The 11,135-nt window shown below is 70.9% G+C and overlaps 2 protein-coding genes across 6 annotated transcripts; one reads left to right on the top strand and one right to left on the bottom strand.

Moving 5' to 3' along the window:
* Positions 1-713: 713 nt before the first annotated feature.
* CFD (complement factor D) lies at positions 714-3,330 on the bottom strand. The gene is made up of 5 exons (XM_032993444.2): positions 3,137-3,330; positions 2,778-2,931; positions 2,366-2,510; positions 1,763-2,020; positions 714-1,212 (listed from the first exon to the last, which is right to left on the bottom strand). Exons 1-5 carry the CDS (start codon positions 3,201-3,203, stop codon positions 1,039-1,041), a joined length of 798 nt encoding a protein of 265 aa, XP_032849335.1. The 5' UTR covers positions 3,204-3,330; the 3' UTR covers positions 714-1,038.
* A 1,215-nt stretch (positions 3,331-4,545) lies between these two features.
* PLPPR3 (phospholipid phosphatase related 3) lies at positions 4,546-9,981 on the top strand. Of its 5 annotated transcripts, XM_042794371.1 has the most exons (9): positions 5,565-5,698; positions 6,366-6,488; positions 6,659-6,844; positions 7,033-7,162; positions 7,364-7,559; positions 7,642-7,699; positions 8,018-8,191; positions 8,310-9,559; positions 9,926-9,981. In XM_042794371.1, the coding sequence occupies exons 2-9, from the start codon at positions 6,414-6,416 to the stop codon at positions 9,930-9,932; spliced, it is 2,076 nt and encodes a 691-aa protein (XP_042650305.1). In that variant the 5' UTR covers positions 5,565-5,698; positions 6,366-6,413; the 3' UTR covers positions 9,933-9,981. The 5 variants fall into 5 exon arrangements, with proteins under 5 accessions (XP_042650302.1, XP_042650303.1, XP_042650304.1 ...); XM_042794368.1 differs by lacking the exon at positions 5,565-5,698 and adding an exon at positions 4,546-4,613 and having other exon boundaries at positions 8,310-9,971; XM_042794369.1 differs by lacking the exon at positions 5,565-5,698 and adding an exon at positions 4,547-4,613 and having other exon boundaries at positions 6,369-6,488; positions 8,310-9,971.
* Positions 9,982-11,135: the final 1,154 nt, after the last annotated feature.

Raw genomic sequence — 11,135 nt, 5'->3', positions numbered from 1 at the left:
CACCCCCTCACCCCAGTTCTTTGTGCCTCTGCCCTGGGGGAACCCCGGTCTGTGGGGGGGGCAAGGGGCTCCCCCCACCAAGGTCTTGCACTGGCCCTGGGGCCCCAGGACCAAGGTGCTGGTGGGGGCAGCAGCGGTGCCTGCTCGGGGGGCTCTGCCTCGCCCCTGCCCCCCTCGAAAACAAGCTCAGGCCACAAGCTGAGTGTAGGCGGCTCGGGGCTCAGCACCCTCAGCCCTTCCAGGGATGGAGGGTCCCAGGGTGGGTCCTGCGCACCCCCCATTCCCCCCCCCCGGGGGAGCCGGTGCCACTCTCCCCCTTATCGTCCATTTGCAGGTCCTGCTTTCACACACAGTCACACACTGATCCTGCGGGCTTTGGACCTTGTCGCCCGCAGCCCTGCCGCAGGATGTGTCCCCCCGAGGGGCTGGGGGTGGGAGTGGGGCCGGGGGGGGGGGTCAGCAGAGCTCACATGCCCCTTGAGGAGACCCCACTGCGGGGCAGAGCTGGGGGCGAGCTGAGTTTGGGGCGTCTCGGCCCTGGGCCAAGGCGGGGAGGGGGGGGTCCCTCCAAATGTGTGGGTGGTGGGGAGCACGGGGCGGGGGCCCTGGCCGCACCCTCCCCACGGGCTCAGCCTCAGCGTCACCCCACCTCGTGTCCAGCTCCCCCCTGAGCGGGGGGCTCCCGCGCAGCCCCCCCAGGGTCCTGGCAGCTCTGCAGGAATCGTCATCGCTTTATTGCAGCGGGTCGCGGTCAGCGTTACTGGCAGGGTCAGCAAAGCCTGGGGCTTGCGCCAGCCTGGGGGGGAGGGCTGTGAGCCCCCCCACCCCAGCTGGGTCCTGTGCTGTGCGAGTGAGGGGCCGGGGACCCCTTTCCCTGGTTTCTCGCCAGTCCCCCAACCCAGCCGCCCTCCTGGCGCAGGGGGGCTCTGCGGGAGCGGGTCGGGGGAGCGGTGGGAGCCCCCTGGGCAGCAGTGTGGGTGCTCTGGCCGTGCCGGCAGCAGCAAGCCGTGGCGTGGAGCCGGGGTCCCTGGGGGCGGCTCAGTGAGCGTCTCCCTCCCCAGCCTTGGAGGCCACGACGCTGTCGATCCAGGCCACGTACGGGGCGATGCGGGTGTAGATGGCCGGTTTCTTGTAGTTGCCGCAGACGCGGGAGCCGGCCGTGACCACCCCCTCGGCCACCCCGCCGCAGACCAGGGGGCCACCAGAATCTCCCTGCGGGACCAAGGCTCATCAGCCACGCTGAGGGCTGGCTGGCCCGTCCCAGCCCACCTCCCACCCTGACCCCACAGCTGGGGGTCCCCACCCTGACCCAAGGCTCGGGGCGGGGGGCGGGCAGAGCTTCAGCCCCAGGTTTCACCTGCAGAAGCTGTGGGTGGGGGTCAGTCCTGCCCTCCCCCACCAGCCCTTGCTCCTCCCCTTGCTCTGTTGACAGCCCAGACCCCCGGCTCTGCCAGGATGTGGTGGGGCAGGTGGGGGGTGCTCTCAGCATGTGGTACCCTTGGGGCGCCCTGGGTAGTGCCCGTGGCCTCATCCCTGTCTCCAGGCTCACCAAAGGCGCTTTGCAGCGGCCAGCACAGAGCCAGGGGCCCCCCATCGCCCTGGGGACGCAGCCCCATCCTGCCCCACATCCCTCTTCCAGGCAGCAGGTATCCCCCACACCCCACTCCCAGACCCCCGAGGGGCTTCGCAGCCCCAGCCCGTGGGTCTGGCCGTGGGTCTGTGTCCGGGAAAGGGGGCGGCAGGAGGCCGGGGCGAGCGGTACCTTGCAGGTGTCCTTCCTGCGGGAGTCAGTGCACATCATCTTCTCGGTGATGGTGTGGTCGTGGCGGGTGCGGTGGTTGCAGACGTCGCGGCTGATCACCGGCCGCTCCACCTGGTAGAGCGTGTCGGGCTGGCGGCCGCTGTGGTTGATGGTTCCCCAACCTGCCACCTCGCACACCGTGTCGGCCGCCACGTCCCTGTCCTCCCGCTGCACCGGCAGCACCTGCACGTGCGCGTTCAGCTCCGCTTTCTCCTCCAGCTGCCACAAAGCAAGAAGGGATCTGGGTCAGCGGGGACCAGCTACGGCCCCAGGGACCCAGCCCAGCCCTGGTGCCAGGACCACCCCAGCGCCAGAGCCGCGAGGAAGAAAACGGAGGCGTTTGGACACGGCCTGAAGGTGTGTGGTGGGGGAAGTGGGGACGGTCCCATGGGACGGGGAAGGAGGGATGGGGGGACCAAGCAGGCTGGCCTCGAGAGTTCCTCCCGCCACGGTTGGTGACCCCTCAGAGTCCCAAGGGGCAGAGGGATTTGCAGGAGCAGGGCTGTGCCTGGCAGGTGGTGGGGAGGAGGGTCCCAGCTGGGGTCCCCGCGGCCGTGAGCCCACCTGGAGGAGGAGAAGGTCGTCCTTGTTGTTGTGGATGTTGCTGCCGGGGTGGGGGATCTGGTCACGCACCCGGTACAGGCGTTTGTGGGGCTCCGGCTCCGTGAGCGAGTGGGCGCCCAGCAGGACCTGGAAGACTTTGCCGTCCCTGAAGGAGAGGCAGCGCGTGGGGCTCGGCCCACCCGTGGGGCATGCAGAGCTGGGGGTGTCGTGGGGTTCCAGGCAGCTGCCCCTGCGGTGCCAGGAGCTCCAGGGGGTCCTGCAGCCCCTGCCCAACCCTCACCACAGGCGGGAGCTGAGCCCTGGTGCTCCGATGCTGGGGTTGGGGCTACGGAGCAGGATTTGGCCCGAGGCCAGCAGCCACCTCCCAGCACGGAACAGCCCCCGCGCTGACACCACCCCCCCGGGCACTCACGTCTCCTCAGTGCAGTGTGCGGCGCTCAGCACCCACTGCTCGGCGATGAGGAAGCCCCCGCAGACGTGCTGCCCGTCCAGCTGCAGCGAGGCCATGTACGGCCTCAGGTGGGGCTTGGCCTCGTAGCCCCCCAGGATCCGTCCCCGGGGCTGCCCTGTTGCAGGCGGGAGGGAAGCTGGGTTAGCTGGGCATCGCCCCGGGCCCCCCACGGGGGACCCCTCCCCACGGGCCACAGCAGCACCTGGCTGCAGAGAGAGGCAGGAATCGGGGAGGGGCTGGGCGGGGCGGGAGACCCCCGTGCTGGGGACATCGCTGTCCCAGCCCGTCTCTGTCCTGGGGTGCAGGGGGGGTGCACTCACCGTTCACTGTGCCCCCCAGCAGCAGCAGCAGAGCGAGGATGAGGACGGGAGCGGGACTCGGCCCCATGGCTGCAGTGGAGCCCGGCCGTGGGGTGCGTGGGTTCTGCAGGGCGGACGCTGCTCAGCCGGGACCGAGGATGGGTCTCGCTTTTATGTCCAGCTTTGGGGCGGCGGGGGGGCAGGAAGGGACAGCACAAGGGGAGCGGAGCGGGATTTCCGCAGCGTGGGCCGTGTGTTTTTAAATATTCAGCTTATAAAAGGGGTCAAGAGTTCCCGGCACAAACAACGCGGGAGGGAGGAAACAGCCTGTCCCAGCTGCCGGACCTGGCACCCACCGCGGGGGATTTCTGCGCTGTTGTTTTCAAAGCTGAAACCGAATCCGACTCCCAGCACGTGAAGGCTCCGGCACGTGTGGCGTGTCCGGGCCTGGCCCCGGCCCCCCCCCCCCGGACCAGGGACCCCCCCCCGGCTGCCTGGCGGTGGGTGCTGGGTGCCGCGGAGCGGGGCTGAGCATCCCCCGTGGGTTTGTCCTTGGGGCTGGCGAGGACGAGGACAGCGGGGTCGGGACCGCCAGCACCTGGCGGGGGTCCCCGGGAGGAGCCCCCCGCCCCGAGGGGGAGCTCCAGGGGGGGCCGGGGGGTGGCGGGGATAGTGATGGCGGTGGCAGGGGTGGCGGTGGCAGCCCCAGTCCCCTCTGCTTTTCTCCCCGGTGCCACTAAGCGGAGCCACCGTCCCGGTTCCCGGCCGGTCTCTCCGTGGCCCTGAGCTCCGGAGCCGCCCGTCGCCCCCGCGCCCCTCACCCCGCCGCGGGTCTGCTCCTCGGCGAGACCCAGCGCCAGGGCCCGGCGGGCTCCGGGGACCGGGGTCGGGGGGTCTGGGGGTCGGGGCCGGGCATCGCTCCCTGCCCATTTGGGGCCGGGGTCACCGCCGATGCCCGTGCTCCCCCCAGCACGGCCGGGACCGAGCGGGGAGACAGGGGAAACTGGGCAAGGGCCAAAGCCCACCCTCCTCCTCCTCTTCCTCACGCACCATGAGCCTTTACAGCTCAAAATTGCCGGGTTCCCTTCGCCTGGTTGCACAGACATCCCACCACCCCGAGCCATCGGCCTCCCGGCCCCCAGCACCCCCAGATCCACTCGCACCCCAGTGAGGCGGGTGCTGGGGAGCAGGGGACGAGGGGTCCCAGGGGCGTGGGGGTCCCTCTGCGGGGGCGGCTTCGGCCTCCTGCTCCCCCCCAGGTGTTGGGCAGCGCGTGGCGGGAAGAGCCCGGACACAGGCGGGAGCGGAGGCGGCTGAGTCTGGCTCAAACCGGGGATTTTCCACAGGGACAGCGGCTTAATCGCGGCTTCCAGGGATTCGGGATTTAGATGTTAAATACGCGGGGAGATTTCTGCCCACTTAGGGCCAAAAATGGAACAAGGGCAGCGTGTGGTGGCCGGTGCCGTGGCGTGGGGCTACACAGAGCCTGGATGGGACCGTGAGTGGGTGGGCGGGGGGGGGGGGGGAGGCGGCAGCTGGGCGTGGGGTGCAAGGGCGCAGGCCATGGGGTATGGGGTATGGGGTACGGGGTGTGGGGTAGGGCTCGGTCGGGACTGGGATCCCCTGCAAGTGTGGAGCAGCAAAGGTGGGGGGCACAGGGTCGGGGCACCTCGTCCTCATCCGAGAGGTGCTGGAAGTCCCTGGGAGAGCAAAGGGGGTTGCACCCACTTCCCCAGCCCTGAATTTGGAGAGACTCCAGCTGAGGTTGGCCTCAGACTCTGGCACCGGCCTCGTGAGCGCGGGGAAGGGGTTCACCCCCCCACCCCCTCACCCCAGTCACCCCTGAGGCCCCCGAGACGTGGCGGTGCCCATGGGGAGGGTGGGTGCCCTCCGGCCCGCAGAGCCCAGGTGGGTGCTGGGGGCTGGTGGAGTTTAGGGCGGGTGGGTTTGGGGGTCACGCACCCCCATGCTGTGGGAGTCCCGGCTTGGCAGCCCTCGGGTCACCTCAGCCCGAGGGCGAGGGGAAGCTCGGCGGGGGAGGGGGCTTGGCAGGGCAGGAGGGTCCCGGGGGGGGGGGTGCGACCCCCACCCCCGGCAGTGCAGGGAGGGAAAGGGCTGATCCGGGCGTGGCTGGGGGAGGAGGGAGCCCCGGGGGGGCCTTAGGACACCCCCCCCCGGTGCCTGCTGCAGAACCGGGGGTGCAGGGGAGCTTTTGGGGGTGCAGAGTCCGAGGTGCAGAGCAGCTTTCGGGGGTGCAGGGCGGCGCGGGGGGGGGCCGAACTCGCTCGCTGCCCCCGCCCCCGCCCGGCCCTTTGTCTCGACCCCGGCCCCCCCAGGTCCCCATCCCCGGCTCCGCGGGCCCCGGGCGGGGGTCTCAGCGCCCCGGGAGGGGCCGGGAGCGGCGGGGCGGGGCGGGGGGCGGTGGTGAGGAGGAGGAGGAGGAGGAGGAGGTGGCGGGGGCGGAGGAAGCCGCCGCTCCCCGCGCTCCGCCGAGGCAGGAGCATCCCCGCTCCTGGGGACCCCCGCGGCCGCCGCCCCCGCCGCCTCCCCGGCCCCCCCCGGCCCCGGGCGGCCGCAGCAGAGGTGAGTGGGGGGCGGGGGCCGCGGCTGCACAAAGGGCCGCTCCCCGCCCCCCCCCGGCCCCGACCCCCGCCCGCGGCTGCGGCACCACCGGGAGCGGCCCCCACCCCCCCCCGGCCCCTCCCGCGGGGAGAGCCCCGTGCTGCCCCCCCCGTTAATCCCTCCCCGTTACTGCCCCCCCGTTATTGCTCCCCCCCGGCTACTGCCCCCACCCCCACCCCGTTGCTCCATCCCCGTTACCCCCCCCCCCGCCTTTTTTGCAGCCAGGGCTCGGTGGCAGTTTCGGGGGGCTGGGGCCGGGGGTTGCGCGGGGACCCCCACCCTTGGCTCTGCGGGCAGCACACCCCCTCCCCACGTCCTCCGCAGTAGCCTCGCCGCCTGTCGCGGTAGTGGCCGCCTGTCGCGACAGCAGGGCCTCCGCCCCACCTGTTGTCACAGCCCCCGGCTCGGCCGGACCCCCCTGAGGTGCTGGGGGGTCCCCTGGGAGGGAGTGGGGACAGCCCCTGCTTTGGCCCCACGGTGATGCCCGGGGGGGTCCCGGCGGGGGCAGCCCCCGGCTACCGGCAGCTTCTCCCCGGCGAGTGGCTGCGGGCGGGCAGCGGGGTGACCCCAGGGGCTGCCCAGCCCCCCCGCAGGGCCGAGACCCAGGGGTGATGCTGCTGCCCCACAGCAGGGCAGAGGCACAACCCAGCGGGACCCCGGCGCCTGCCCCAGGACCATGATCCCCCCCAAGGAGAAGGCCAGGGCCCCCAAGGACAGCATGACGCTTCTGCCCTGCTTCTACTTCGTGGAGGTGGGTGTGGGGTCAAGGGGGGCTGAGCCGGGGGGGCCCTTCCCCGGGCCCTGGTCCTGCCCTGGCATGGAGGGGCCAGGGGCTTTGCCCCTTCCCAGCGGGGCTGCGCGATGCCGGTGCCCCTCGTGCCGGGCGGCGCGGTGGTCCCGACACTCTCGCGCCCTCCCCAGCTGCCCATCGTGGCCTCCTCCATCGTGACTCTTTACTTCCTGGAGCTGACCGACCTGTTCAAGCCGGCCAAGGTGGGCTTCCAGTGCTACGACCGGGCGCTCTCCATGCCCTACGTGGAGACCAACGAGGAGCTCATCCCGCTGCTCATGCTGCTCAGCTTGGCCTTCGCCGCGCCCGCCGCCTCGGTGCGTCCCAGGGCTGCCGGGGATAGAGCCTGCCCAGCGCCAGCGACAGGCTGGGGGCCAGGGCTTGGGGTCCCGGTGCCAGCAGCACCAGGGGACCGGTGCGGGGAGCCTGGCAGTGCCCCGCCAACAGCCCCAACCCCCCAATCCCCGCGGGGGCAGCACCCCCTGAGCCGCCAGTTCCTTCCCAGATCATGGTCGGGGAGGGCATCGTGTACTGCCTGCAGTCCAGGCTGAAGGGACGTGCCGGTGCCGAGGGCAGCATTAACGCCGGTGGCTGCAACTTCAACTCCTTCCTGCGCCGGACCGTAAGGTTTGTGGGTACGTTGTGCCGCAGCCCGGGCAGGAGCCCTGCCCGCTGTTGGGCTGGTCCGAGAAGGGGCTGGAGGGGACCTGGGGGCACCCCAGATGCGACAGCAGGAGCACACGGCCCCACCCAGACCCCAGGGACCACGCTGGACCCTTCCCAGCGCCTGTGGGATGGGGGGGGGTGACCTGCTGTCCTGCTCCTGCCACCCCCAGGTGTCCACGTGTTCGGGCTCTGTGCCACGGCGCTGGTGACCGACGTTATCCAGCTGGCCACCGGCTACCACGCGCCCTTCTTCCTGACCGTCTGCAAGCCCAACTACACGCTGCTGGGCACCCCATGCGACGCCAACCCCTACATCACCCAGGACATCTGCTCGGGTGTGGACAAGCACGCCATCCTCTCCGCCAGGTACGTGCCGGGGGTGAGACGTGCGCCGCAACACCAAACCCTCCCACCCCGTCCCAACCGCGTGCTCCCGTCTCCCCCCCAGGAAGACTTTCCCGTCCCAGCATGCGACGCTCTCAGCTTTCGCTGCCGTCTACGTCTCGGTGAGTCCCCGGTGCTGCCCGGCTCTCGGCCCGGTGTGTGCCGGCGCGGGGATGGCACGAGCGCTGCCGGGCAGCAGCATCCCTCGCCCGTCGGCACACGCACCCCCCGTGCACAGACAAGCTCTGCCCGACACGCGTGTGCCCGTGTTGGGGCGTGGGTGCGTGCGCAGCTTCCTACTCGTGCACGCCCAGGCACTTCCAGTTCCACGTGCACCCAGGAGCCTGGCGGGGGGGGAGGCTGCGGTGCCGTGATGGCAGCGGGTACTGGTGCCACAAGCCGCGACTAACAGCCTCTTCCTGCCCCACCGCCACCACCAGATGTATTTCAACTCCATCATCTCGGACAGCACCAAACTCCTCAAGCCCATCCTGGTCTTCGCCTTTGCCATCGCCGCCGGCATCTGCGGCCTGACCCAGATCACCCAGTACCGCAGCCACCCCGCTGACGTCTACGTGGGCTTCCTGATCGGCGCCGGCATCGCTGCCTACCTGGTGGGTGCCGGTCCCCTCCCTCGCGGCAGCTGCAGTGGCTCGGGACCGGGGGGGGACGCTCAGCGCAGGATGCGGCCCCCAGGGTCTGGGCTGACCCCCCCCGCTCCCCCTCCCGCAGGCTTACCACGCCGTCGGCAACTTCCGCGCCCCGACAGAGCGGGTCCCAGTGCCGGCACCGGCCAAGGACGCGCTGCGGGCTCTGACGCAGCGGGGCCACGACTCCGTCTACCACCAGAACAAGTCGGTGAGCACCGACGAGCTAAACCCGCAGACGCGGCTGGAGGAGGCGGCGCGGCCGGTGCCGCGGGAGAAGAACTCCCTGGGCAGCCTGAAGCGGGCCAGCGTGGACGTGGACCTGCTGGCCCCCCGCAGCCCCATGGGCAAGGAGAACATGGTGACCTTCAGCAACACCCTGCCCCGCGTCAACACCCCCTCCATGGACGACCCTGCGCGGCGCCACATGACCATCCACGTCCCCGTGGACGCGTCCCGCTCCAAGCAGCTCATCACCGAGTGGAAGCAGAAGTCGCTGGAGGGCCGGAGCATGACGCTGGCGGAGGAGGGGACGCACATGCGGGGCGCTGGGGACGCTGGCGAGGACGTCCCCCCGTCCCTCTACCCCACGGTGCAAGCACGTTCGGCCGAGCGGGCGGCCATGGGGCCCCGCGTCCTCATCCAGCCCCGGCCGGGCGCCTCGCAGCTGGTGCACATCCCCGAGGAAAGCCAGGCGGGCGCCGGCGTCCCAGCCGGCAGCGGGGCGGCCGTGCGGGCCAAGTGGGTGATGGTGGCGGAGAAGGGGGGCGCGCAGCGGGTGGCCAACCCCCCGCGCCTGATGCAGGTCATCGCCATGTCCAAGCAGCAGAGCATCGTCTCCGTCACCCCCAAGCACTCGGAGACGTCGTCTTCCTCCACCAGCTCCGACTCCTCCCAGTACCGCTCGCCCTCGGAGCGGGACAGCTCCAGCATCATCACCATCGACGCCCACGCCCCCCACCACCCCGTCGTCCACCTCTCTGCCGGCAACGGGCCCTGGGAGTGGAAATCGGGGCCGAAGGGGCCGGAGGGGCCGGACACCTACGAGCTGGGCGAGATGGGGAAGGATTTCCGCGGCTTCCGCCCGGCCAAGAGCGCCGGCGTCTCCCCCGGCTCCTCCGTCAGCGACATGGAGCAGGATGAGCCGCGCTACGGCAGCCTGGCCGCCATCCCGGGGGCAACGGGGGGCGGCGGGGAGCGGGGGGATGTGCCCCCCGAGGGGCTGCTGGGCACGGCCAGCCGGGAGTCCACGCTGCGGAGGAAGCCGGCCGAGAGGGACGGGCAGGGGGATAGCGAGGTGGACCACTACTACAAGAAAATGCAAGCTGGCCGGAGGTTTAAGGACTGAACCCCCACTGTTTTCCCTGCACCCGGCCCCCCGCTCCCCTGCCCTGCCTCGGGGGGCTGGGGTTGGGGGGGGCGGGGGGTGGTGTGTGATGCTGGGGTCCTTCTCTGCTGGGGGGCACTGGGACGGGGCTGTCTTTGGCATCGGGGTGACTGAGCAACATGAGGACATGGCAGAGCACAGTCACACCGGCCCCTGAGCCAGCTGAGATGTGTGGCAGGACCCCCCCCCCCCAACACGGGACCCCCGGTCCCACCTGGGCAGCTGGGGGGGGGCTCAGAGGGTCACTGCCCTGTCCCGGCTCAGGGGGCTGGGCAGCTCCAAGCACTTTTGACTTTTTTTTCTCTCTAACACAGGTGCTGACATTTCTGAGGGGTGAATTTATTCCAGCTCTGGAAGAGTACGTCTGTCTTGGGGGGGGGTGGGGGGGGGCAGCAAATGGTGCTGAAGGACTTCGAGGGGGGGAGCTGAATCGAGGGGTCTTGGGTCAGGGAGTGTGGGAGGAGGCACTGCCGTGGGGCAATGGGTCTTGGCATGTGTGGGGCTTTGTGGATGCTGGGGGTCCGCGAGAGCTGGGCAGGGAGCGGGGGGGGGTTGACTCAGACCACCCCCATCCTGCACCACTGGTCTGTGTTGGGGAGGATGGGGCGGGGGGGGTGGGGGTGCAGTGCCAGTGGGGCAGTGGGGGGGGCTGCCCAGGGCTGGGGCTCTGGGCACAGAGGTTGTAAATACTGCACGGGCTGAAGTAGAGGGGGGGGTTGTTGGGGTGGGGACGGAGGGTCTGGGTGCTGCCAGGGCTGTCATGGGACGGGGGGGGGAGCCAGGACTCAGCTTTGTCCCCTGCAGCAGCAGCCCAGGGCTGGGGGACGGAGGTTTGGGCGGGTGGGGGGTGGTCTCGAGGCTGTGAAGACGTCTGTCACGCAACGGCTGGAACTGCTGTGGTTTGAAAAGCAAATAAACACGTGAATGTTCCCTGGCTGGGCTCCTTTCCCAGGGGCGGGGGGGGGGGGGGGGGGAGGCGGGGGGCAGGATCAGGGCTTGCCGGCATCTGTGGGGGCCCCAGTGCACCGAGGACACCCCCCGACCCCATTTTGCTGCAGTTTCTCGCCACGTTGCTGTGGCAACGTGGGATCCAGACCCTCGAGGCCCCATGCCCCGCCCCCCCCCCCCCCCCCAACTGGTGCACAGCACAGCCCCGGCGGGGAGGATGCCCACCCTTGGGCCAGCCCCAGCGGTGGGGACACTCAGAGACCTCCCCATGGTGTCCTCCCGTGCTGCCACCACCCCCAGACCTGTCCCCGTCTGGTGGTGACGAAGCCCCCCACGACCCAGCCACGGCACGGGGGGGGAGCGTCTGCTCCCCTTTGTCGTGGCCTGTAACACGCCGGGCTAGCAGCCCCCGGCTCCGGCTTGCCCTGTGCCCGCAGCCCCAAACCGTCCGAGTTCACAGCAGCTCCAGAGCACCCTGGGTTTGTGCCGGAGCCCACGGGAGCTGCCAGCGAGCAAGGGCTGAGCCCCCCAGAGCCATCCCAGCCCGGGGGGCAGCGACGGACACAGCATCTGCAC

The sequence above is a fragment of the Tyto alba genome, unplaced genomic scaffold (genome assembly GCF_018691265.1).
Source record: "Tyto alba isolate M040663 unplaced genomic scaffold, T.alba_DEE_v4.0 Super-Scaffold_20000042, whole genome shotgun sequence".
Lineage (NCBI taxonomy): Eukaryota > Metazoa > Chordata > Aves > Strigiformes > Tytonidae > Tyto > Tyto alba.
The sequence above is the reverse complement of the archived record's forward strand: the minus strand, read 5'-3'. Positions and strand labels throughout refer to the sequence as shown.